At 55.8% G+C, this 23,186-nt stretch overlaps 1 protein-coding gene across 1 annotated transcript; it reads right to left on the bottom strand.

Moving 5' to 3' along the window:
- Positions 1–159: 159 nt before the first annotated feature.
- On the bottom strand, positions 160–21,664 carry LOC116955542 (uncharacterized). The gene is made up of 3 exons (XM_032976676.2): positions 21,254–21,664; positions 14,088–16,687; positions 160–6,720 (listed from the first exon to the last, which is right to left on the bottom strand). The coding sequence occupies exons 2-3, from the start codon at positions 16,625–16,627 to the stop codon at positions 1,809–1,811; spliced, it is 7,452 nt and encodes a 2,483-aa protein (XP_032832567.2). The 5' UTR covers positions 16,628–16,687; positions 21,254–21,664; the 3' UTR covers positions 160–1,808.
- Positions 21,665–23,186: the final 1,522 nt, after the last annotated feature.

The raw sequence follows: 23,186 nt of genomic DNA, 5'->3' as shown, positions 1-23,186 counted from the left end.
GCGCAGAAATGGGAACCGGTGTGAAATCGCCGGCGCACTCGACGGTTCCGTCGGCGAGTCCTCGCTCACACGCGCGCGGGCGGTGTTCGTCCTGACGACACGGCCCTTTCATTCGGGAACACTTCCTCGCACAACGCCACCCGCCCCCCCCACCCACCCTCGTTGTAACGCGGTTTCTGAGCGGTCGACGACGAGAACAACGCTCTCAAGGAGCGATACGGTACGCGGAGTGATACAGTAACGCAGCGGCGGCGTACCCTCGGCCACGTGTCGCGCCTGCTTGCTGTGCGTAGTAGCGGCACGGTATCTCGGCAAAGTTGGGCGTCGTTGCGCGGTTCACGGGGACGTTGTTTTCGCGAAACGAGGCACTTTTTCGGGAACGCGTCGAGCGCGTTGAACGAGGACTCGCTGGGCTGCGTCAGCGCCACGCGATGCCGCGTGGCGCTGACGCAGCTGATTGCATACCGTGCCAACCCATATGGTTTACACGGTATTCTTGTGCAGGGAAATTGAGTGAAAAGCGTTCGTTTTTTGTCCTATTGTTTTGTGTTTCTCCCTTGCGATGGGACTTCCTAGGGTGAGCGTTGAGGTTTGTAAGGGCACGGAGCGACCAATAAGGTTTGAATTTGTCTGCGATAAGGTAGGACAATGCATACATTAGCAGAGTATGTTGTTTGTGTGCATTCTGAGCACAAGCATTGTGGTCAGAATGCAGACATGAGTCCTCGTAAAAAGGTTTCAGTTTGGTGTTTTAACATCTTAACACAGCTGTTTTGTTGCCAGAAAAAAGGGGAAGAACCTATTATCATATTTTGGTACTGGCAAAGGAGATCCCATGAAGGTAGGCACTGATAAGGGGTTGACAGTTACGTGATTACGCAACAACGCCTTTTTGGGATCTTGGACGACGACGACGACGACAAAATGAAGGCAACATTCGATGACCTCTGACAAAATAATGAAAAAATACCAACAACTAAGTCTTAAGTACTGATTTCAACCACCAACGTGACCACGTACAGTATGCGCGCAGCCCGTTTGTCAATCCGCTCCTAGATGAGGGACCTTACCACGCCGTACCTCCCCCCCACTTCACCAAACCCGCGCTGACCGGCGCGGCAAAGTATGGTCAATCCCCCTTTTGACTGACACGGCGTGGGGAGACCTTCATCCAACGGTAGGCTGACTTAAAGGGCCGTGAAGGCTTATCTTAATTAAAAATTCCGGCATTCATTCCGGTTTCCGATGACACCGCGTTTCTCACCCATTCTAAGTACTCTGTGTGTGTACAAGACGAAGACACCCCGAGGAGCCACAACAGACTGTGGAGGTCAAGTGCTGTGAGCGAGCGACACCTTTCAAGGCCGGCACGGTACATGGGGAGGTGGGTGGCCAGCACCGCGCCCGGCCGCCTTTGTCTCCCTCGCGGCGATGTCTGCACACGGCACCAGGTTGCTCATTTGAGACCAAGTTGACCTAGTGGAGGCCCAAGAAACCGTTCAGATAATCGTCTCTGGTGTTGGTAGCCATGAGCGGGAATCCAACTCGGATCGCCAGGTTTGTAGCACACTGCGCGCCAGCCCCTACACTCCCGCTACCCACGTAAGTCTGTGTACAGACACGCGCACGCAGAGGGATGTATGGGCGGATGTACCTTGGCATCTTACGGTGCTTACTCAATCTCATTGCCCCAACCTCTCGGTTTGCACTGCTCCTCAAAATACTTTTTCCACGCCACTTTTTAAATGATACTCCTCAAGGTCACCGCACCAGCTGGTGTCACTCGTTAAAAATCCCATCGCAGCCCGCTAGTCCTCGCGAGCGACTTGCTCCTCCGCGGGAGACTTCTCTTCCAGATCTTCCGCACTGTCCATCGATCGGGAGAAAGAATAACCGTAATTCTTTCTCTTGGTCATGGGTAATTTGCCAAACCCATCTTTGGATTGAAAATAAACCCCATCCTTTGCGAAGCGGGACGGCCGCGTCTTGATCTTGGAGATCATGTCCAGGTAGGACTGCTTGGAGTTGGACACGATTGCCGAGAAGTTCTCGTGTGGCTTGTACTTGTCAAAGGTTGGCGTTCGTGGCAGCAACGGTGAACCCGCGGCGTTGGAAGCCAGAGCCGGCGGAATCATATCCGGCGTCTTTTGCGCCGCCGCCGCCGTCGCCGCCGTCAAGGTGATGGCCGCCGGAGGAGTAATAATGATCGGTGGCGGCCGCGTGCGAATCTCCACCTCCTCTTTGATGGGAGGGAGGAATTTGTAAAGCTGCCAATGCTTCTGGTGTGGGGGACGGTCCCTTGAACTCCTTGGAAGGGGCAGGGGATTCGGTGAGGGGCCGATGCTCCTGAGCCAGTCCGGAAGATTCTCCAGGTCGTCGTCGGGGCCTTCGAAGAAACGCCCGGCGCACGGCTTGCCCCCGGCGAACAGGGCGCTCCAAATGCCGCGCCCGGCGCGCCCGTCCGCATCTACTTCCTGCGCGACGGCGTCGTGCACGAAGAGGAAGGGATTCGTGCCGTCGTCGCGCGGCGCCGCACGGCCTCCGCCGGCGGGGCCGCCAATCGGCACGTGCGCGTACGTGCCGTGAACATCGTCGTGGTCTGGTGACCCGCTGTCTACGAAATAGTCCACCCATTGCTGGCTCGAGGCTCCGCTGGTCGAGCCGCTGTCGCCTCGGGATGCCGCGTCCCCCTGACCGGGCGCCGCGCCGGGGGCATCGGCCCCATTCGCGCGGCCGCTCGCCCCAATGCCTCCCCTGCCTTCGTCAGCAACCACGGTGCCATCAACGTCTTTAAGGGGGTCGAGGGTTTGCGGAAGGTTATCCAAGCCGGTGCCATTCAAAGCCGCAGTACCTCCGTTCAGCCGCGCAGCGTTTTCATTGAGGGGTTCGGCCCTCCCGTGACTTTCACCGGACCCGATGAAATCATTCTCCCGTGAACCAATGCGGTAATTCGCGGAATCTGAGTCTCTGGATTTATTGCCGTCAGGCAGAGGCCGACCGTCGTCCAAGTTTTCCAGCGCCGTGCGATCGTCATCTGCCAGACGGGGCCTTCTGAACACCGGAATGGAGCCGGCGTTCGCCGAAGCCGGCCCGGCCGCGCTGTGGCCCGCGTCACTCTTCTGATCGTCGTCATCTCTCGCCTCACCATCGGAATTCTCTCCCGGTGCCTCATAGCCGGAGCCACCGTTGTGAACGTTCTCGGGCTTCGCGTTTTCGTCGTCGCCGCCATGCGGGTGTCTCCATGGCGTGCGTGCCGTGACATCGTCCCAATCGTCGCCGCCGCCGCCGTCGATTCCGAAGCCGTCTTCATCTTGGAACGCGGGCTCCTCTTCTGCGGAGGAGCTGTGCCCGAAACTCCTGCGCAGAATGCTGTTGCTTGTGCCGTTGCCCGGGCCGTCGTTGCTTGTGCCATTGTTGTCGACTTTCACCTCGCCGCGGTCTGCGCCACGCTTCGGTTCAAAGCCTCCATTTCCATCACTCGGGCCTTCGCCTATGAATGGCTCACTGCCCTCCTCTGGCAGCCTTTCCCCGTCGTCTTCGCGGGGCTGTGGTGTGCCACGTGCCCAGTCGCTCTCGTGCCTTGGTCCCACATTGCGCGGGTCGGTGAAACCCTCCCGGTCTCTTAGGTCGTCCCTTGTAGATTCTTGGAATGTGTAGCCATCATATAGACTTTGTGCTTTGCCCGTCAAACCACGATTTTCTGGATCGTGTGTCCAAACTTTGCTGTAGCTCAGTCCTAAATCATCTCCATCAATGGACCCTTCCTTCTCTGTTTGATTTTCCTTTGTCGACGCTTGGTGTTTGTAGTCAGAGTCTGGGCTGTGTGCGCTGTCAGCTGGACTATGTGTGTCTATAGCGGGCACCCACGCACCCTTGTGGCCAAGTCCTAAATCGTCCCCACCAGTAAGACCTTCCTTCTCTCTATCGTCTTCATACATTGATGCTTTGAATCTGTGGCCATCATCTGGGCTCGGTGCGTTGCCTGCTAGACTATTCGTATCGAGACCGTGCGCCCATGTGTTCTTGCGGCTCAGTCCTAAATCATCTCCATCAGTGGAACCTTCCTCCTCCATTTTATTTTTCTTCGGAGACACTTGGTGTTTCAAATCAGAGTCTGCGCTGTGTGCGTGGTCAGCTCGACTGTTTGTATCCATATCGTGCGCCCAAGCAGTCTTGTGACCCAGTCTCAAGTCATCTCCACCAGTTAAACCTTCATTCTCTCGTTGGTGTTCCTTTGTAGATGCTTGGAATGTGTGGCCATCATCTAGGCTCGGTGCTTTGCCCGTCAAACCACGATCTTCTCCATCGCTTACCCAAACTTTGTTAAATCTCAGTCCTAAATCATCCCCACCAGTCAAATCTTCATTCTCTCTTTGCTCATTATACACCGACGCTTTGAATGTGTGGCCATCGTCTAGGCTCTGTGCTTTTCTCGTCAAACCACGATTTTCTCCATCGCTTACCCAAACTTTGTTAAATCTCAGTCCTAAATCATCCCCACCAGTCAAATCTTCATTCTCTCTTTGCTCATTATACACCGACGCTTTGAATGTGTGGCCATCGTCTAGGCTCTGTGTTTTTCTCGTCAAACCACGATTTTCTCCATCGCTTACCCAAACTTTGTTAAATCTCAGTCCTAAATCATCCCCACCAGTCAAATCTTCATTCCCTCTTTGCTCATTATACACCGACACTTTGAATGTGTGGCCATCGTCTAGGCTCTGTGCTTTTCTCGTCAAACCACGATTTTCTCCATCGCTTACCCAAACTTTGTTAAATCTCAGTCCTAAATCATCCCCACCAGTCAAATCTTCATTCTCTCTTTGCTCATTATACACCGACACTTTGAATGTGTGGCCATCGTCTAGGCTCTGTGCTTTTCTCGTCAAACCACGATTTTCTCCATCGCTTACCCAAACTTTGTTAAATCTCAGTCCTAAATCATCCCCACCAGTCAAATCTTCATTCTCTCTTTGCTCATTATACACCGACGCTTTGAATGTATGGCCATCGTCTAGGCTCCGTGTTTTGTTTGCCAGACTTTTCTTATCCATAGCGTGCGCCCACGTGTTCTTGTGGCTCAGTCCCACATCTTCCCCACCGGTGAAACCTTCCTTCGCCATTTGATCTTCCATCGTGGACGCTCGCTGTTTGTAATCATCGCCCATGCCCTGTGCATCGCCTGTTAGGCTTCTGCTGTCGCCGGCACCATCCCTTTTATGAGCGTCATCCTCCCGTTCGTACGAAGGCCGCTGCTCCTCCTCCTCTCCCTCCTCGCCCATGAGGCCGTAGCCTCGGCGAGATTCATCGTCCCCGCCGATGGCCTGATCTTCCTTCTCAGAGTCTGACCCCCCTACCCGGTTCACGTCCCGCTGCGTGATCTCTGGGTCTCTCCTGTCGATCACGAGTTCACCCTTAGACAGGCCATCTCCTGTGTGCATCTGATCTCTGCCCCGCAGTTCGTCTTCTCTGTTGCACTCTGGTTGGACATGTACGTGGACCAGGCAGGCCTTGTACCTTGAACTGTCCTTATCCTCAGCCTCCTCATCCGACAGGTCTTCCTTGGTTCCTACGTCTTGGCTCTTTGTGTCAACTTGACCTTCCGGGTCACCTGCGTCTTTGACTTTATAATCGAGGTCATTGCTGGCGATGAGCTCTTCCTCATATCTCAATCTCCTCCTCACGGGTACCACCAGACCCTCGTCATCTGCTTGGAGGCTCTTGACCCACGTTTTTTCCGTTCTGTTAGCTTTAGCTCTCCCGTTGTCCTTCGGGCTTCTCTGATCGCTTAGGCCTTCCTGTTTAGACGTGGGACTTTCTGCCTTCAAATGTTCCTTCTTCAAGCCTTCCTTGTCTTCTGAATGATAAGTTGATCCTTCCATGTTATGATCTCTGACCTCCTTGCGTTCACCACCATCCACGTGCCTTAGGCCTTCCCTCACATTTCCAAGGTCCTTCTCCCTTAGGCCTTCCTGAGGGAACGTTAACCCTTCCTTGTTGCTCAATGCTGGGCCTTCGAGGTGCCCCAACGCCGGGCCTTTGAAGTGTCCCTTGCGGTACGCAAGCTCCTCGTGTCCCGCGCCCTCCTCTTGCCGTCCCACTTCCTCCGTGCCGACCATTTGCCCATGCCCCCGTAGCCCCACCTTTCTGTACAGCGAACCCTGACCCTCCACGTGGCTCTCCTCTTTCGGGGCTAACGACCCCCTGCCGCCTACTTTGCCTTCCCGGCCGATCTTGCCCTCGCCCACCGAATCATCGGACGCGTCGGCCGGGCCTCCCGGGCACCCCTCGGACGCTGCCGCCGCTCTCCCCGCCGAGCCGTTGAGCGTGCCGCCCTCTCGCTCGCCACGGCTCGGGCTCGGCGTTTCACCGTTTCGGTAGCGACGCCCGGAATGTGCCGCCGCCGCCGCCGAGCGATCGTCCGTCGGCCGGGAAGCGCGACTCCCCGGGACGTCCGCTTCCGCTGCCCGTTGGCCGTGCGGGGCCCCCACCCCGCCACCGTGAACGCCCTCGTTCGATGTCGCTGGCGAGCCGCTGCCGCTCTCGCCGGACGGTCGCGCCTTTGCCTCCCGCGGGGCATCTTCTGGGCCGCCTCCGTCGTCGTTGGCGTGGAGCGGTTTGTGGATGGGCCGAGGCTGGGTCAGGTAGTCGCCGATGATCCGGCGGGCCGACTGCTTGACGACGTCCTCCGTGGGCGAGCAGAGGTCGGCCGTGCGAGATCTGGTGAGAGGTGCAGCAACGACAGCGAAAAAGGTTTGTCGTGAATAAGAACGTTCCGGTGCAGCAATTCCCACTGATCGGGTAGCGGCCTTCCTAAGGAAATGACTAAATATCTCCGCAACGACGTAAAAGGGTGGGGGGGGAGATGTAAATTGGTGGGGGGGAGACGTAAATTGGTGGGGGGGAGACGTAAAAGGGGGTGTTGCTGTACTCTATCCATGGCACCTTTATTTTGCCAGTATATAAAAAAAATAAAGAATTGGTGTTTACCCATTCTGGCCATATAAAACAGGCGCTGTGTTCAGATGTTCAAACACCACGTAGGTGATACACCTATTGCAAGGCATCAAGTCTGCCTTATGCACACGTTGACTTTGGCAAACATCACATAGATGATGCACCTATTGCAAGGCATCAAGTCTGCATTATGCACACGTTGATTTTGGCAAAAAAGTCCCGTAGATATAACTACTCAATCAGAAGCTACTGATACATTGATACACTGTCTTTGTTCTGTTCGCACTTTGGTGTTCTCCAGACCAACACAGGTGGTGAGACGACAAGGCCATGAAGATGGTGGTCTCTGGTGTAGGCCAATCAGTTTCAAATACAATGTGTACATTATTATCAGAGTATGAATGCTTGCATGTTTTACCGCAAGTATGCGTGGCTAATGTCGACTTGATGACTTTCAAAAGGTGTGTCATCTATTTTGGTGCTTGAACGTGTTAATACAACCTGTTTTATTGCCAGTTAGGGTGAAGCCTACTCTGGTTTTGTCAGCTTTACTGTACCCTTATTTCCAAGCCTCGGGCTGTGGTTGTGGCCGCGATGGCTATGTCTGGCACTGTTTTGCTTTCGACAGAGCCACGGCCGTCACCGTAATTGCGGAGGCGATGTTTCCAGCCTTTGATATCGCTGTCGCCGCAGAGATGTTCACTCCCTCTCCTGGTATGCAGGAGGTTGGTGGGTTCGATCCCGACCCTGACGCCTGCTGGTCTCTCCCCATGGTCGCGTGGATTTTTCTACCCGTGCCCTCCGTTTTTGTGCCCCTCCACGTTTAGAATCAACATCAACATGCGGTTTAGACTTTTAAGTATTCGTCGCCTGCTAAAAATGTCCACGTGATGAGCCACTTCGTTAAAGCTATCGTTTGTGATGGCCCGGCCGCTTCTCAAGAAGTGCCACAGAGCTCAGTGGTCCTCACATGGTAAAATAAAATAGTTTAAATCGTTTCGCTTGCATATGCACGCCGTCTTGGCGTGCCCAATAATTACATTCTGTCCATATCGGCGACTCGGCAGTGTGGCGAGTGCCTCTCGCAATGGGATACTTTGCGAGTTGGTGATTATTATAATTTTTTCGACATCATCATTATCATTATTATTGCCCTGCAGAGTACGTAATGGGAAGCGGCCTACTGGACTAACACCGAGGTGCCAAAACGCTTGCGCCGTTGTTAAAACAAATTTAGAATGTAATAAATAATACCGCAGCACGCGGGCGAGAATTAACTACGGGCGCATGCATCTATGCTGAACTACTCTTTCGCACCGTACGTAGCAAACCGTGTGTGTTGAACTACTTTCGCACCTAAGTAGCCAACCGTGTGTCTTGAACTACTTTCACACCGTACATAGCAAACCGTGCTGTGTGTTGAACTACTTTCGCACCGCACGTAGCAAACCGTGTGTGTTGAACTACTTTCACACCGCACGTAGCAAACCGTGCTAATCGAAGGTGCGGGAGAAGGCCAACAAACCAAAACACAAAAAGCAGTTCGAAAGAAATTCGTTTTCAATAAGGCGATTTTAAAATGCCCGGACCCATTGCAGACGGCCGCAGAAGCGCATCCGAAAGCGCCGCGCGATGCGGTGACCGCCGATCTCGGCTCGATGGTTCAGCCAAACCGCCGCTGCGAGGGCAGCCGGAATTCGCGCGATGGTTGATGTTCCTTGACGAGATCAGCAAGGCATTGCGGGTGACTTTGTGACGAGCACCTCGTGCGTGATCAGTGCGACCTTGGTACGCGTTCGTTCGGCAAGCGAAAGCCAAGGCAGCTCAGCGAGCACTGGACGGACACGGTGGGATCTTGCCGTGCCCCCGTCCCGACACGCGCCGGAGAATGTTGTACACAAGCTGCGGCTTCGTAATGCTCTTGGCAGAAGTCCCGTAGCTTTGTAGAGAGTTGAGGGGCGGGCGGGGGGGGGGGACGACACCCTACTCGGCTGTCATTCCGTCTCAAGTCTCGACCGTCTAAATTGACGAACTAATTTCATTTTGAAGCTGCTTGTCGTTGTGCTGAGTGTTTGTAGTCCTTGCCCCCCCCCCCCTCCCACACACCTCCGATTAGCGAGCGCGGTTGGCCACGCACGGTGAGAAAGAAGTTCAACGCACAACGCACGTACATGACTCATACGTCGAACACGGACGCATTTACGGCTTGCTGCACCTCAGTGGGGGACGCGGGGGGTGGGGGGGACGTTATGGGGGGGGCGTTAGGGCGTTAGGGGGGGGCGTTAGGGAAGGGCGTTAGGGGGGGGCGTTAGGGGGGGGCGTTAGCGGGGGGGGGGGGGGCTAAACAAAACTGGCGCAGGACGTCCGACAAATGAACGATTGAGTGGGGGGGAGGGGTGAAAAAAATGCCATTCGGACTCCGTGACGCGGGTGAGGTCACTCGGTTTGACCTTCAGCGCCCACAGCTGCGCGCGTGCCGCCCCCCATTGGCTGAGCCGCCGCCCGCCCGCGTGGTAAACACAACGCGGGGCGTTGCTAGGCAACGCACAAAGACACAAAGGATCCCCGCCCGCTCGCCCTATCGCCTCCTACGGATTTGGGGCGAGTGCTGCCCGTGGCGAGGAGCTGGCGAGCACCTGTGAAGGCCGGCACTACTGCGGGTGGCCAGCAACCACCACGCCCGGCCGCCTTTGTCTCTCCAGTGGCGATGATTTTACAACACCGCGCCGCGCCAGGTACTCATTTGAGCTTGAGTCGACCTAGGGGAGGCCCAGGACCGGTTCAGAATATCGTCAACGGTGGTGTTGGCCGCCGTGAGCGGGAATTGAACTCGGGCCGCCGGGTTCGTAGCGCTAACCACGGCACTAACCGCTCCCATAATTGCTGAGCACACACACACAGAGACGCACAAAGACAAATATCCCCCCTATAGCCTTCACAGACTGTTGGGGCAAATGCTGTTAGCGAGCACCTATAAAGGCCGGCACGGCACACGAGGGGGCGAGTGGCCAACACCACCACGCCCGGCCGTCTTTGTCTTCCCCAGTGTGCGATGATTTTACAACGCCGCATCAGGCGCCCATTTGAGGTTGAGTCAACCTAGGGGTGGCCCAGGACCGGTTCACGGTGGTGGCCGTGAGCGGCAATCGAACTCGGGTCACCGGGCTCATAGCGCAGCGTAGCGCTAACCACTGCACCACCGCTCCCTACGCACACACACAGGTTGTACTGTATCTCAAACTGGCTCGTCTTGTCTCTGCCGATCCGGTTCTTCTGTTATCTCCCTCCCTCTTCCTCGTGCTGCTGCTGGGAGATGTTCACTACCTCGCCTGGTATACAGGAGGTCGTGGGTTCGATCCCGACCCTGATGAGATGTTAACTACCTCGCCTGGTATACAGGAGGTCGTGGGTTCGATTCCGACCCTGATGAGATGTTAACTACCTCGCCTGGTATACAGGAGGTCGTGGGTTCGATCACGACACTGATGAGATGTTAACTACCTCGCCTGGTATACAGGAGGTCGTGGGTTCGATCACGACACTGATGACATGTTAACTACCTCGCCTGCTATACAGGGGGTCGTGGGTTCGATCACGACACTGATGAGATGTTCCCTACCTCGCCTGGTACACAGGAGGTCGTGGGTTCGATCCCGACCCTGATGAGATGTTAACTACCTCGCCTGGCATACAGGAGGTCGTGGGTTCGATTCCGACCCTGATGAGATGTTAACTACCTCGCCTGGTATACAGGAGGTCGTGGGTTCGATTCCGACCTTGATGAGATGTTAACTACCTCGCCTGGTATACAGGAGGTCGTTGGTTCGATCACGACACTGATGAGATGTTAACTATCTCGCCTGGTATACAGGAGGTCGTGGGTTCGATCATGACCCTGATGAGATGTTAACTACCTCGCCTGGTATACAGGAGGTCGTGGGTTCGATCACGACCCTGATGATATGTTAACTACCTCGCCTGGTATACAGGAGGTCGTGGGTTCAATCCCGACCCTGATGAGATGTTGACTACCTCGCCTGGCATACAGGAGGTCGTGGGTTCGATTCCGACCCTGATGAGATGTTAACTACCTCGCCTGGTATACAGGAGGTCGTGGGTTCGATTCCGACCTTGATGAGATGTTAACTACCTCGCCTGGTATACAGGAGGTCGTTGGTTCGATCACGACACTGATGAGATGTTAACTACCTCGCCTGGTATACAGGAGGTCGTGGGTTCGATCACGACCCTGATGAGATGTTAACTACCTCGCCTGGTATACAGGAGGTCGTGGGTTCGATCACGACCCTGATGATATGTTAACTACCTCGCCTGGTATACAGGAGGTCGTGGGTTCAATCCCGACCCTGATGAGATGTTAACTAACTCGCTTGGTATACAGGAGGTCGTGGGTTCGATCCCGACCCTGATGAGATGTTAACTACCTCGCCTGGTATACAGGAGGTCGTGGGTTCAATCCCGACCCTGATGAGATGTTGACTACCTCGCCTGGCATACAGGAGGTCGTGGGTTCGATCCCGACCCTGACGCCTGCCGCTGTATATTTGGAGTCTGCGTGTTTCTCCCCGTTTTTTTCCCCCTCTCCACGTTTCATAGAGTCGGCTTGCCACCCAGCCCACTGCGGACCAAGCCCGGACGTTGTTTCTCCGTCAGCACTCGGTCTATAATCAACACGGCACCGCTGATATGCAACTGCAACTGCACGCAAACATCCCACCACGGCGGACACGAATGCCCCAATTCCCCTGGGACTTTGTCCGGGTCCAACCCGTAGAGGTGGCAACCCCTTGTGATAGGCACAAGCAGGGTCATCCATATGGGGGGGGGGGGTGGTGGTGGAGGGGGGGGGTCCCACCCCCCCAATGCCTTCAAACGTTTTGGTTCTATTCGGTAAAGTCACGTAGGTAAAAAAAATAAAACAACAAAAATCACGTTTCGGCCACAACGCAAGCGGCCTTCATCAGGTGAAGGGACCAGCCTGTCTCGAGGACAGCGCTGGAATGAATCGGAGCCACGCTCAGACTACGACCTCTAAGCTTGTGTGAGAGGGATTAAGGTGCCTTGACAAAGGAATTAGCATAAAAAAATAGCATTTGATTGGCGGACTTAGCAATTAAATGCTATTTTTTATGCTAATTCCTTTGTCGAGGTACCTTAATCCCTCTCACACAGCTTAAAGGTCGTAGTCTGAGCTTGGCTGTGTTCACTCCAGCGCTGTCCTCGAGACAGTCTGGTCCCTTCACCTGATGAAGGCTGCTTGTGTTGTGGCCGAAACGTCGTGATTTTTGTTGTTTTATTTTTTTACCTACGTGACTTTACCGAATAGAACCAAAGAGTATGGATCCTTGCAGTCACGAAAGCTTCAAATCTAGAATTCAAACTTTTTATTTGAAGTTACCAGGTAAGGCCCCACTGAGCTGCTACGCCGCTCTCTTTGTTCAGAAGCGATCTGACCATCGCAAGTGATAGCTCCAACCAAAGTGGCTTATCATAATCATCGTGTGGAAATTCATAATAGCAGCCAAATACTCCCTAAACGCGTGGTGTCACTGATTCTAAATGTGGAGGGTAATACCGGAGGACCCGGAGAAAAATCCACGCGACCATGGGGAGAGAGACACGCAGACTCCAAATATACAGCAGCAGGCGTTCAGGGTCGGGATCGAACCCACGACCTCCTGTGTACCTGGCGAGGTAGTTAACATCTCCTAGCCACCGTGAGGATGATGAGAGAGAGAGACATGCAAACTCCAAATATACAGCAGCAGGCGTTCAGGGTCGGGATCGAACCCACGACCTCCTGTGTACCTGGCGAGGTAGTTAACATCTCCTAGCCACCGTGAGGATGATGAGAGAGAGAGACATGCAAACTCCAAATATACAGCAGCAGGCGTTCAGGGTCGGGATCGAACCCACGACCTCCTGTGTACCTGGCGAGGTAGTTAACATCTCCTAGCCACCGTGAGGATGATGAGAGAGAGAGACATGCAAACTCCAAATATACAGCAGCAGGCATCAGGGTCGGGATCGAACCCACGACCTCCTGTACACTAGGCGAGGTAGTTAATATCTCTTAGCCACCGTGACGTCGAAGCGTAGCACGGGGCCCGGGGCAGTCACCGCCGATTCCCCGTGTAGATGCAGAGATGACGACCAACATTTCACAGTCAGGTGGGGTTGTGAGAGTGTGAGACAGTGTGAGACGGAGTGTGCGTGAGAGGGTGTGTGAGAACCCTGTCTTTGTGTGTATCGGTGCGGGGAGCGGTAGCGTAGCAGCTAGCGCGCTGCGCTACGAACCTGGCTACCCGGGTTCCATTCCCGCTCACGGCCAACACCAGTGACGATTAGTTGAACCGGTCCCGGGCCTCCCCTAGGTCGACTCAGCTTCAAAGTGAGTATCTGGTGCGGTGTGTAAACATCGCCACTGGGGAGACAAAGGCGGCCGGGCGTGGTATTGGCCACCCCACTCTCTCGCGTGCCATGCCGGCCTTCATAGGTGCTCGCTAACGGCACTTGCCCCATCAGTCTGCTGAGGCTACACGGGTGATCTTTGTGTGTGTGGCCCAGTGTTTGTGTGTGCCATCCAGAGAGACAGACAGAGAGAGGATTGCGCTTTGGGCTACGAAACACAAAACAATCCCAGAACTGTGTTTTTGCGCGCATGTGTGTGTGTGTGGTGGGCGCTGCGCTGATTGAATTCATTTTTTCCTTCAACAATAAATAAATAAATGATGAATAATATAAAAAAAATCTCTAAAAAAAGAAATTGGCCAACGACGTCTCCTGCTCCTTCGCACGTTTTCAAGAGGGGCCGTAGGAGGGGGTGGGGGAGCAACCCGATAACACCACGACAGTCCCTTTACTCCCCCCCCCCTCCAGCCACACGCGGGCTTCTTGGAGCACGTGCTGTCAACAGGATTGTTTCAGCACGAGCCAAATTCCGAACCGGTTTCAGCATTCAGTGTCTATCAGTGGCAGTCGGGCTTGTTTGAACAAAATGCTGTTGAACCGGCAGCGTGGCATTCCTCCAGCAGTAGATAGACACTGGATGGCACATGTATGCAAGTACTGACCCCATTAACCTTCGGAAGAGGAAACCGGGTACTCACGTGGTAGGGGCCGTTTCTTCACGAACTCCGACCCCGTGGTTTGACCTCTGCCCCCGATCGCGGTCTCCCTCCGACGCGAATCCGCTCCGCATCTTCACTCCACGTGAAAACTCTGCCTGGGCCTCGATAGCAGTCCCAGTTCTGGTCCCAGTCTTGGTCTCAGCCTTGGTCGCAGTCTCGGGCCTTGTCTCTATCCTAGCCTTGGTGTCAGCCTTCGTCTCGGTGTCAGTTCTCGTTCTAGTCCTGGTCCCGGTCTCGGTCCTAGTCTCTATCCGAGTCTTGGTCTCAGCCCCGGTCCCAATCTTGGTAGCAGCCTCGGCCTCCTCACTCTCCTTGGCGCTCGGGCTATCCTGACCGGCTGGTACCCCAGTCCCAGGACTCTGGTTCCCGTTGCCGGTCGAGACCGACGATTTCCGCCTGAGCATCTTTGAGTCCTGCAGGATCATCCCCTCCGCCGCCAGCTTTTCTCGTAGCATCGCAAGCCTCATTCGCGCCGGCAGCATCCCCGGTCTGGGACTGCCCAACACCTCCAAGTCTCTTCGCGGCAATTTCTCCGGCGACCCTGGCTGGTCGCCTGTCGTCTGCGAGGGCCTCCTTATTGAGGGTTGGGCTACGCGGGCCCGGCCCACTGACTCCATGGGATTGTCCGTGCCCTTTCGAGGCTCAGGAGAAGAGTCGGCTTCTGTCTCCCATTGCCTGGACTTGTCGCGGATGGAACCCCAAGGTGATGCTTGCCTCTTCCACCGGTTGGACTCTTCACGGAGAGAGCCCCCGGCTTCTACGCGTTTCTCCCATCTCCTGGGCCCTGCATGGAGAGGACTGTCAGAATCGAAGAGGCCCTCTGGGCTCCTGGACTTCTCGAGGACAGGAATCCTTGCTGCTGCTGCTGCCCGCACCTCCCACCTCCTGGGTTCTTCAGAGAGGGAAATCACCGATCCTCTCTTTCCCTGCACCGTGGGCTCCTCCTGCAGGAAGCTCTCAGTTGCTCCCGTTCTTCTCGAACTCCTGAATAGTTCACCGGGAGGGCCATCGGGATCCATTCGTCTCTCCCACTCCCTGGACTTCTCAACGAGGGGAAACCCGGCTGCCGCCTGCCTTTTCCACCTCCCAGAATCTTCATGGAGAGAGCTCGACACCCCTCGCCTCTCGACACCCCTGGGCTCTTCAAGAGCATGGCCTGCTAATACTCTTTGTCCACGTGTCACGGGCTCGTCGTGAAGGACGGCCTCGACCCCTCTCCTTGAACCGCTAGAGCCTTCACGGAGAGGACCGCCAGCTTCTGCCTGCCTTGCCCGCCCCTTGGCTTCGTCAGAGAGAAGACTTTCCAAATGCAGTCGTTTATCATCGTCACTGGACTTCTCAACGAGGGGAACCCCGGCTGCCGCCTGTCTCTTCCACCTCCTGGAATCTTCGTGGAGGGAAGTTGAAGCCCCTTGCCTTTCAAGACCCCTGGGCTCGCCAAGACGGTGACCTGCCGATCCCCTAAGTCCCTTCGTCCCGGGTTCCTCCTCCTCCTCTCGCAGGAAACGTTCGATGGCTATTCTTCCCCTCCATGTTCTGGATTCTTCACGGGGGGAGCCGTTGACTTCTATCGGCCTGCTTTGACTCCTGGATTTCTCAAGGGCGGGACTCTCGGCTTCGATTAGCCTCTCCCAAATCCTGGACTTCTCACGGACAGAACCCCCAGCTATGGCCTGCCTCTCCCACCTCCTGGAGCCTTCGCGGAGAGAACCCCCAGCTTCTACCCACTTCTCCCACTTCCTAGGCTCTGCACGGAGAGGACCGTCAGAATCGAAGAATCTCTCCTGGCTCCTGGACTTCTCGAAGGCGGGAATCCCTGCTGCTGCTGCTGCCGGTACTGCTGCCCGCCTCTCGCACCTCCTCGCGTCTTCATGGAGAGACTTCGCCCATCCTCTTCTCGCCTGAGCCGCGGGCTCCTCCTGCAGAGAGCCGTCAGTGCCCCTCCTTTGAAAGCTCCTCGATCCTTCACGGGGAGGACTGTCGGCTTCCATGAGTGTGTCTTGACCCCTGGGCCTCTCAAGCGGAGACAGGGCAGGTCTTCTTCCCTCCTGCCTGCCGGCATCCTCCTGGGCAGGGCTCCTGGCTTCCCATCTCTTCCATTTCCTGGGCTCTCCCTCGTCTTCCCCCGGAGGCTGTGCCCTTCTTACGCCGTTCTCCTGCCTCGCGCCGCCGAGTGTCTGCCGACCTCCGGGCCGCTCCTCCCGCAGGACGCTGGCGCGGCCTCCTCCTCCGGCCCAATCGTCCCCTCCGCCCCGTTGCTCCGCTCGCCACGGAGCCCCGACCTCGGCTTCTCGCGACGCTCTGCGGTCTCCCCGCGCCGCCCGCTCCCCGGCCGCTCCGCCGCCGCTACGGCAGCGGTCGGGGTCGTTGTCGTCGTCACGCCGAGCTGGGGACGGACCCCGAATGGCGAGCGCCTCCGCCGTGGGGCGAACGGGGCGCAGGAAGCGACCGCCTCCTGCGGTCACGGCGGCGGCGGCGGCGGCGTGGTGCCGTGGCGACGAGGTCCCGGGCTCGCCCATTCCCCTCGCGCTGTCTCTCGCACCTCTTTAACCGCCTCCTGCAGTGGCTTCTTCCTCGATCTGGAGAGATGGGGAGTGTGTGTGAGTGTGGTACGTTCACATTTTTACCAGACTAGGTAAACAGGAAAATGTGCATGCCCCTGAAAGTGCTCGCTCACGCCACTAAACTATTTCAATTATTTTTGTTTATTTTAAGCTTTCGTGACTGCAGTGATTCATATTCTTGGTTCTTTCGGTAAAGTCACCGCGTAGAAGGGAAACAATAAAATAATAAAAATATAAAACAATAAAATTATCACGACGTTTCGACTGCAACACAAGCAATCATCATCATCAGGTGTGGTTTTTATTATATTTTTATTATTTTATTGTTTCCCTTCTACGTGACTTTACCGAAAGAACCAAGAATATTTAAACTATTGTTTATTTTACCAGGCGCAAGGCCCCGCTGAGCCCTGTAGCTCTTTTTTAGAAGAGGCCCGACAATCACAAATGATAGCTTCATGGAAGTGACTTATCGTGTGGACATTTATTGCAGCCAAATACTCTAAACCAGTGGTTCTTCTTAACCTGGGGTGCACCACACACCCCACGGGCGTGCGAGATCCCCTTTCTGGGGGTGTGAGATGCCCTTTCTGGGGGTGCGAGATGCCCTTTCTGGGGGTGTGAGATGCCCTTTCTGGGGGTGTGAGATGCCCTTTCTGGGGGTGTGAGATGCCCTTTCTGGGGGTGTGAGATGCCCTTTCTGGGGGTGTGCGAGATCCCCTTTCTGGGGGTGTGAGATGCCCTTTCCGGGGGTGTGAGATGCCCTTTCTGGGGGCGTGAGATGCCCTTTCTGGGTGTGTGAGATGCCCTTTCTGGGGGTGTGAGATGCCCTTTCTGGGGGTGTGAGATTCCCTTTCTGGGGGTGTGCGAGATCCCCTTTCTGGGGGTGTGAGATGCCCTTTCTGGGGGTGTGCGAGATCCCCTTTCTGGGGGTGTGAGATGCCCTTTCTGGGGGTGTGAGATGCCCTTTCTGAGGGTGTGAGGTGCCCTTTCTGGGGGTGTGAGATGCCCTTTCTGGGGGTGTGAGATGCCCTTTCTGGGGGTGTGAGATGCCCTTTCTGGGGGTGTGAGGTGCCCTTTCTGGGGGTGTGAGGTGCCCTTTCTGGGGGTGTGAGATGCCCTTTCTGGGGGTGTGAGATTCCCTTTCTGGGGCTGTGCGAGATCCCCTTTCTGGGGGTGTGAGATGCCCTTTCTGGGGGTGTGCGAGATCCCCTTTCTGGGGGTGTGAGATGCCCTTTCTGGGGGTGTGAGATTCCCTTTCTGGGGGTGTGCGAGATCCCCTTTCTGGGGGTGTGAGATGCCCTTTCTGGGGGTGTGAGATTCCCTTTCTGGGGGTGTGCGAGATCCCCTTTCTGAGGGTGTGAGATGCCCTTTCTGGGGGTGTGCGAGATCCCCTTTCTGGGGGTGTGAGATGCCCTTTCTGGGGGTGTGAGATGCCCTTTCTGGGGGTGTGAGATGCCCTTTCTGGGGGTGTGAGATGCCCTTTCTGGGGGCGTGCGAGATCCCCTTTCTGGGGGTGTGAGATGCCCTTTCTGGGGGTGTGAGATCCCCTTTCTGGAGGTGCGAGATGCCCTTTCTGGGGGTGTGTGAGCTGTCCTTTCTGGAGGTGTGCGGGATCCCCTTTCTGGGGTCGTGCGAGACATGGCCAAATTTTTTTAGAAGGTAAATCATCGGAACACAAATGAAGCACGGGGCAACGTAAGTTGCAACTTTGTTTCATCATACCCTACGTAGCTATTAACATTGTACATTTGTTAACGATTACGAATCAAAGGGGTGCAAGGGTCCAGTAAAGGTTAATAACCGCTGGGCTGGACTGCGACGTCGAAACGAATCGCCGGGTTAACTGACTGCACTTTTTTTGAGTCGTCTCGTTTCAGTGGAAATCATGAATGTGCGCGTGCGCGATCGTGATCTCGCGACGTGTTTTAATTTGCTCGCGATCGTGATCTAGCCACGTGTTTTAATTTGCTCGTGATCGTAATCTCGCCACGCGTTTTAATTTGCTCGTGATCGTGATCTAGCGACGCGTTTTAATTTGCTCGCGATCGTGATCTAGCAACGTGTTTTTATTTGAGCGCGATCGTGATCTCGCGACGTGTTTAAATTTGCTCGTGATCGTAATCTCGCCACGCGTTTTAATTTGCTCGTGATCGTGATCTAGCGACGCGTTTTAATTTGCTCGCGATCGTGATCTAGCAACGTGTTTTTATTTGAGCGCGATCGTGATCTCGCGACGTGTTTTAATTTGCTCGTGATCGTGATCTCGCGACGTATTTTAATTTGCTCGCGATCGTGATCTAGTGACGTATTTTAATTTGATCGTGATCGTGATCTCGCCACGTGATTTAATTTGAGCGCGATCGTGATCTAGTGACGTGTTTTAATTTGCTCGTGATCGTGATCTCGCCACGTGTTTTTATTTGAGCGTGATCGTGATCTCGCCACGTGTTTTCATTTGAGGGCGATCGTGATGCGATCTAGATGCGATCTAGATGCCTGCCCATTTCTACCGATTGCATGTTTGACCCTACTCCTCCTTGCCTAACTGCTGACCGATCGTAGAACAACTTCCCACCCAGTGCCGGATTATCCTCGTGGCAAAAGTAACAGCGGAGGAATCAACGAGTGACAGTGACCGTGGCAGGAGCAGCAGTGGCAGTGGCGCTAGCAGAGCGACACGGAGGTGACCGACCGCCCGGTGAGTCAGAGGCTGGAGCGAATCAGCCGCTGCTGTGATCAGTGCCGGATTATCGTCGTAGCAAAAGTAGCTACACGTGCAGTAGTAGCTACTACTACACGTGTAGTAGTGTAGTAGTAGCTACTACACGTGTAGTAGTAGCTACGGGCCCCACACTTTCAAGGGCCCCGCGCCAAACGCTTTCGAGCTATCAATTCCTGTCCAGTGATTCTGCACTTGCTCTATTACTAGAGTACTATACCGCCTTCAACGTTTATCAACGACCGGGTGTTTAATGGTTAGCGATCTGTCCCATTATCTGGCCGTAAAGCGAATGAAAAAAATACAATTACTTTACTATGCAAATTAAACATTTACGTGTTTCAACAGTTGCGTGTTTTTTTTTACTTTTCATTTAGGGCCCCTTCATAACATCATGCTACAGGCCCCGCACGAACTTCATCCGGCACTGCACCCACCCATGCCTCCTAGCGCGCTGCCCCTCTGGTTAGGTAATTCGTGCCAGTGACAACACCTCGCCCAAGCGCGCGCGCGCGCGCCGATTCACCTGGTTAATTGCTGCCAATTCGCTGTAACTGCAGTGCGCCACCCTACCGCCTAACGCCTCGCTAGGCCTTCACCTCCTCCTCTCCGCTGGTTGTCTCGTCACTGGTGAGCCGTGGCGCAGCGGTTACGAACCAGGTCACCACCACCCCCCCCCCCCCTGCCCCAACACAGAGTTCGAGTCACCAAACTCGCAGCCAACACCGGTGACCATTGTCTGAGCCGGGTGTTCCCGGGCCTCCCCTAGGTCGACTCGGCCTCAAATGAGCAACCTGGTGCGGTGCGTGAAAACATCGCCACCGGGGAGACAAAGGCGGCCGGGCGTGGTGCTGCCCACCCACCCCCTCTCGTGGTGCCGTGCCGGCCTTCATAGGCGCTCGCTAACAGCACTTGCCCCAAAAGTCTGTTAAAGGCTATACGGGGGATCTTTGTCTGCGTGTGGCTTTAAACATCGCCACCGGGGAGACAAAGGCGGCCGGGCGTGGTGCTGGCCACCCACCCCCCATCGCGTGCCGTGCCGGCCTTCATAGGTGGCGCTGCTACTCGCTAACAGCACTTGCCCCGACAGTCTGTTACAGGCTACACGGGGGAGGTGGGGCGTCTCTTTGTTGTTCCTGTGAACATCACCTGTCCCCTGTCACCTTACACTGGCGGCAAAATGAAACAATTCATGGGGTCGCCACCGAACTCGATCAACGAATCCGTGAAGCCCCCCGGGTGCCTCCCTTCTGGCTTAAGCGTCCACCGCTGGTCCACCTCGCCCCGCTGTCCACCTGCGTCGTCGCTTGCGAACTCGCCCACAAAGTCGCCCACGAAGTCGCCCCTCGCGTGAGTCCCCGTCCACTCACTCCACAACCCACCCCAGCGGGGGTCATCATCACATCGCTGGGTCATCACAACATCGCTGGGTCATCATCAGATCGCTGGGTCATCATCACCACATCGCTGGGTCATCATCACAACATCGCTGGGTCATCATCACATCGCTGGGTCATCATCATCACATCGCTGGGTCATCATCACCACAACGCTGGGTCATCATCACCACAACGCTGGGTCATCATCACATCATTGCTGAGTCATCATCATCACATCGCTGAGTCATCATCACCACAACGCTGGGTCATCATCACCACAACGCTGGGTCATCATCACATCATTGCTGGGTCATCACCACATCATCGCTGAGTCATCATCACCACAACGCTGGGTCATCACCACATCATCGCTGAGTCATCATCACCACAACGCTGGGTCATCATCACATCATCGCTGGGTCATCATCACATCGCTGGGTCATCATCACATCATTGCTGGGTCATCATCACATCGCTCACCTCTCTCTCTCTCTTTACCCGCTGCTCATATCGGACACCCGTGGCCCGTCCGGCGATGTCACGAACTGCAGCAACAAAGCGCCCGGAGTCCACGTGTTGATTGAGACGAAGACGACGACGATGATGATGATGAAGAAGACGACGACGATGATGATGATGATGAAGAAGACGTCGACGCTTTAGCCCCACAGCTCGCCTATTCCTGCGGAGTTGCGTTGCGTGTTAAAGTCTCCAGGTACACCCCGGGGGGTGATGGCGAGAGGGCGACTCCGTCGGCGTCTCTTCTTTGACGACAAACGACACGGACACAAAACCTCTCCGCGGAAAGGAGAAGCGAGAGAGAGAGAGAGACGCAGGCGGGGACACGGCGCCCCCCACGCCCCGAACCTGCACGGGGCCACTGCGCTGAGCGAGACGCCGCAGACGGCACGGGGGAGGGAGGGGGAGGGAGGGGGGTGACGGGGCTGGGCGGGGGAGGGGAGTTGGGGGGTGTGGTGCTGAGTTGGAGGCGAGGGAGAGGGGGGGGGCGAGGGAGAGGGGGGGGCAGGGAGGGGGGGCGAGGAGGGAGGCGAGGGAGGGGGCAAGGTGTGGCGAGGGGGATGCCAATTGAGGCCACCCCCCCCCCCCAGACGCTCCGCGTGCATTCCGCGACGCGTTACCTGCACTGCGGGGCCGCATCCAATTAGCGGCGGCGGTCGTGGACATGTGGGGCATTCCGTGTGTCCACATGGGGCATTCCGTGTGTCCGTGTGGGGCATTCCGTGTGGGGCATTCCGTGTGTCCTTGTGGGGCATTCTGTATGTCCACGTGGGGCATTCTGTGTGTCCGTGTGGGGCATTCCGTGTGTCCACATGGGGCATTCCGTGTGTCCACATGGGGCATTCTGTGTGTCCGTGTGGGGCATTCCGTGTGTCCACGTGGGGCATTCCGTGTGTCCGTGTGGGGCATTCCGTGTGTCCGTGTGGGGCATTCCGTGTGTCCACATGGGGCATTCTGTGTGTCCGTGTGGGGCATTCCGTGTGTCCACGTGGGGCATTCCGTGTGTCCGTGTGGGGCATTCCGTGTGTCCGTGTGGGGCATTCCGTGTGTCCACGTGGGGCATTCTGTGTGTCCACGTGGGGCATTCCGTGTGTCCGTGTGGGGCATTCCGTGTGTCCGTGTGGGGCATTCCGTGTGTCCGTGTGGGGCATTCCGTGTGTCCGTGTGGGGCATTCCGTGTGTCCGTGTGGGGCATTCCGTGTGTCCGTGTGGGGCATTCCGTGTGTCCGTGTGGGGCATTCCGTGTGTCCACGTGGGGCATTCCGTGTGTCCGTGTGGGGCATTCCGTGTGTCCGTGTGTCTCTCTCTCTCTGTGTGTGTGTGGTGTTGAACTTCTTTCGCACCGTACGTAGCCAACCGCGCTATGTATGCGTGTTGAATCGGAGGTACGGGGGTGGGGGGAAAGACAACAAACTAAATACGACACCGACACACGCAGCTGTTCTAAAGCGAATGAGTGCCTCAATGGTGTTCGTTTTATCGACCCCTTGAGGGAGGGAGGGAGGGATGATGGGGCGCTGTGGTCACCCACACTTGTGCAACTGCACAGGCGTTACTCACGATCGAAGCGACGTTCTGTTTTGCTACAATTGTTGAGACATCGCTGCTCAGGTACAGTTTACAGGACTGAGGCAATGCTGGAAATTGCACATTCCTATGGCGGGGGGCGGGGGGTGTGTACGCACGTCTATTTCACAGAAGACGTGTCCGTTGACTTTCGCACAGCCTGGTACTAGTTTTATCGACCCCCGAGGGAGGCAGGGTGGGACAGATGATGATGATGATGATGGGCCGAGCCAGCGATCACAAACAAACTTGAGTCGAACGGTGCTCGGGGGCTAACAAAGCGTCGATTCACATCCATGCTGGGCTCTAGCCAACACGAGGGACATGT

Source organism: Petromyzon marinus, chromosome 60 (genome assembly GCF_048934315.1).
Source record: "Petromyzon marinus isolate PM22_M1 ecotype Great Lakes invasive population chromosome 60, UKy_Petmar_22M1.pri1.0, whole genome shotgun sequence".
In the NCBI taxonomy this organism is placed as follows: domain Eukaryota; kingdom Metazoa; phylum Chordata; class Hyperoartia; order Petromyzontiformes; family Petromyzontidae; genus Petromyzon; species Petromyzon marinus.
The sequence above is the reverse complement of the archived record's forward strand: the minus strand, read 5'-3'. Positions and strand labels throughout refer to the sequence as shown.

Bases quoted from the DNA above. Each gene is read 5' to 3' on its own strand.
- LOC116955542 (XM_032976676.2), bottom strand. From the start codon at position 16,627: ATGGGCGAGCCCGGGACCTCGTCGCCACGGCACCACGCCGCCGCCGCC. The intron at 6,721-14,087 runs GTGAGTACCCGG...ACCTCTCACCAG, and splicing joins GAAGAAACGGCCCCTACCAC to ATCTCGCACGGCCGACCTCT.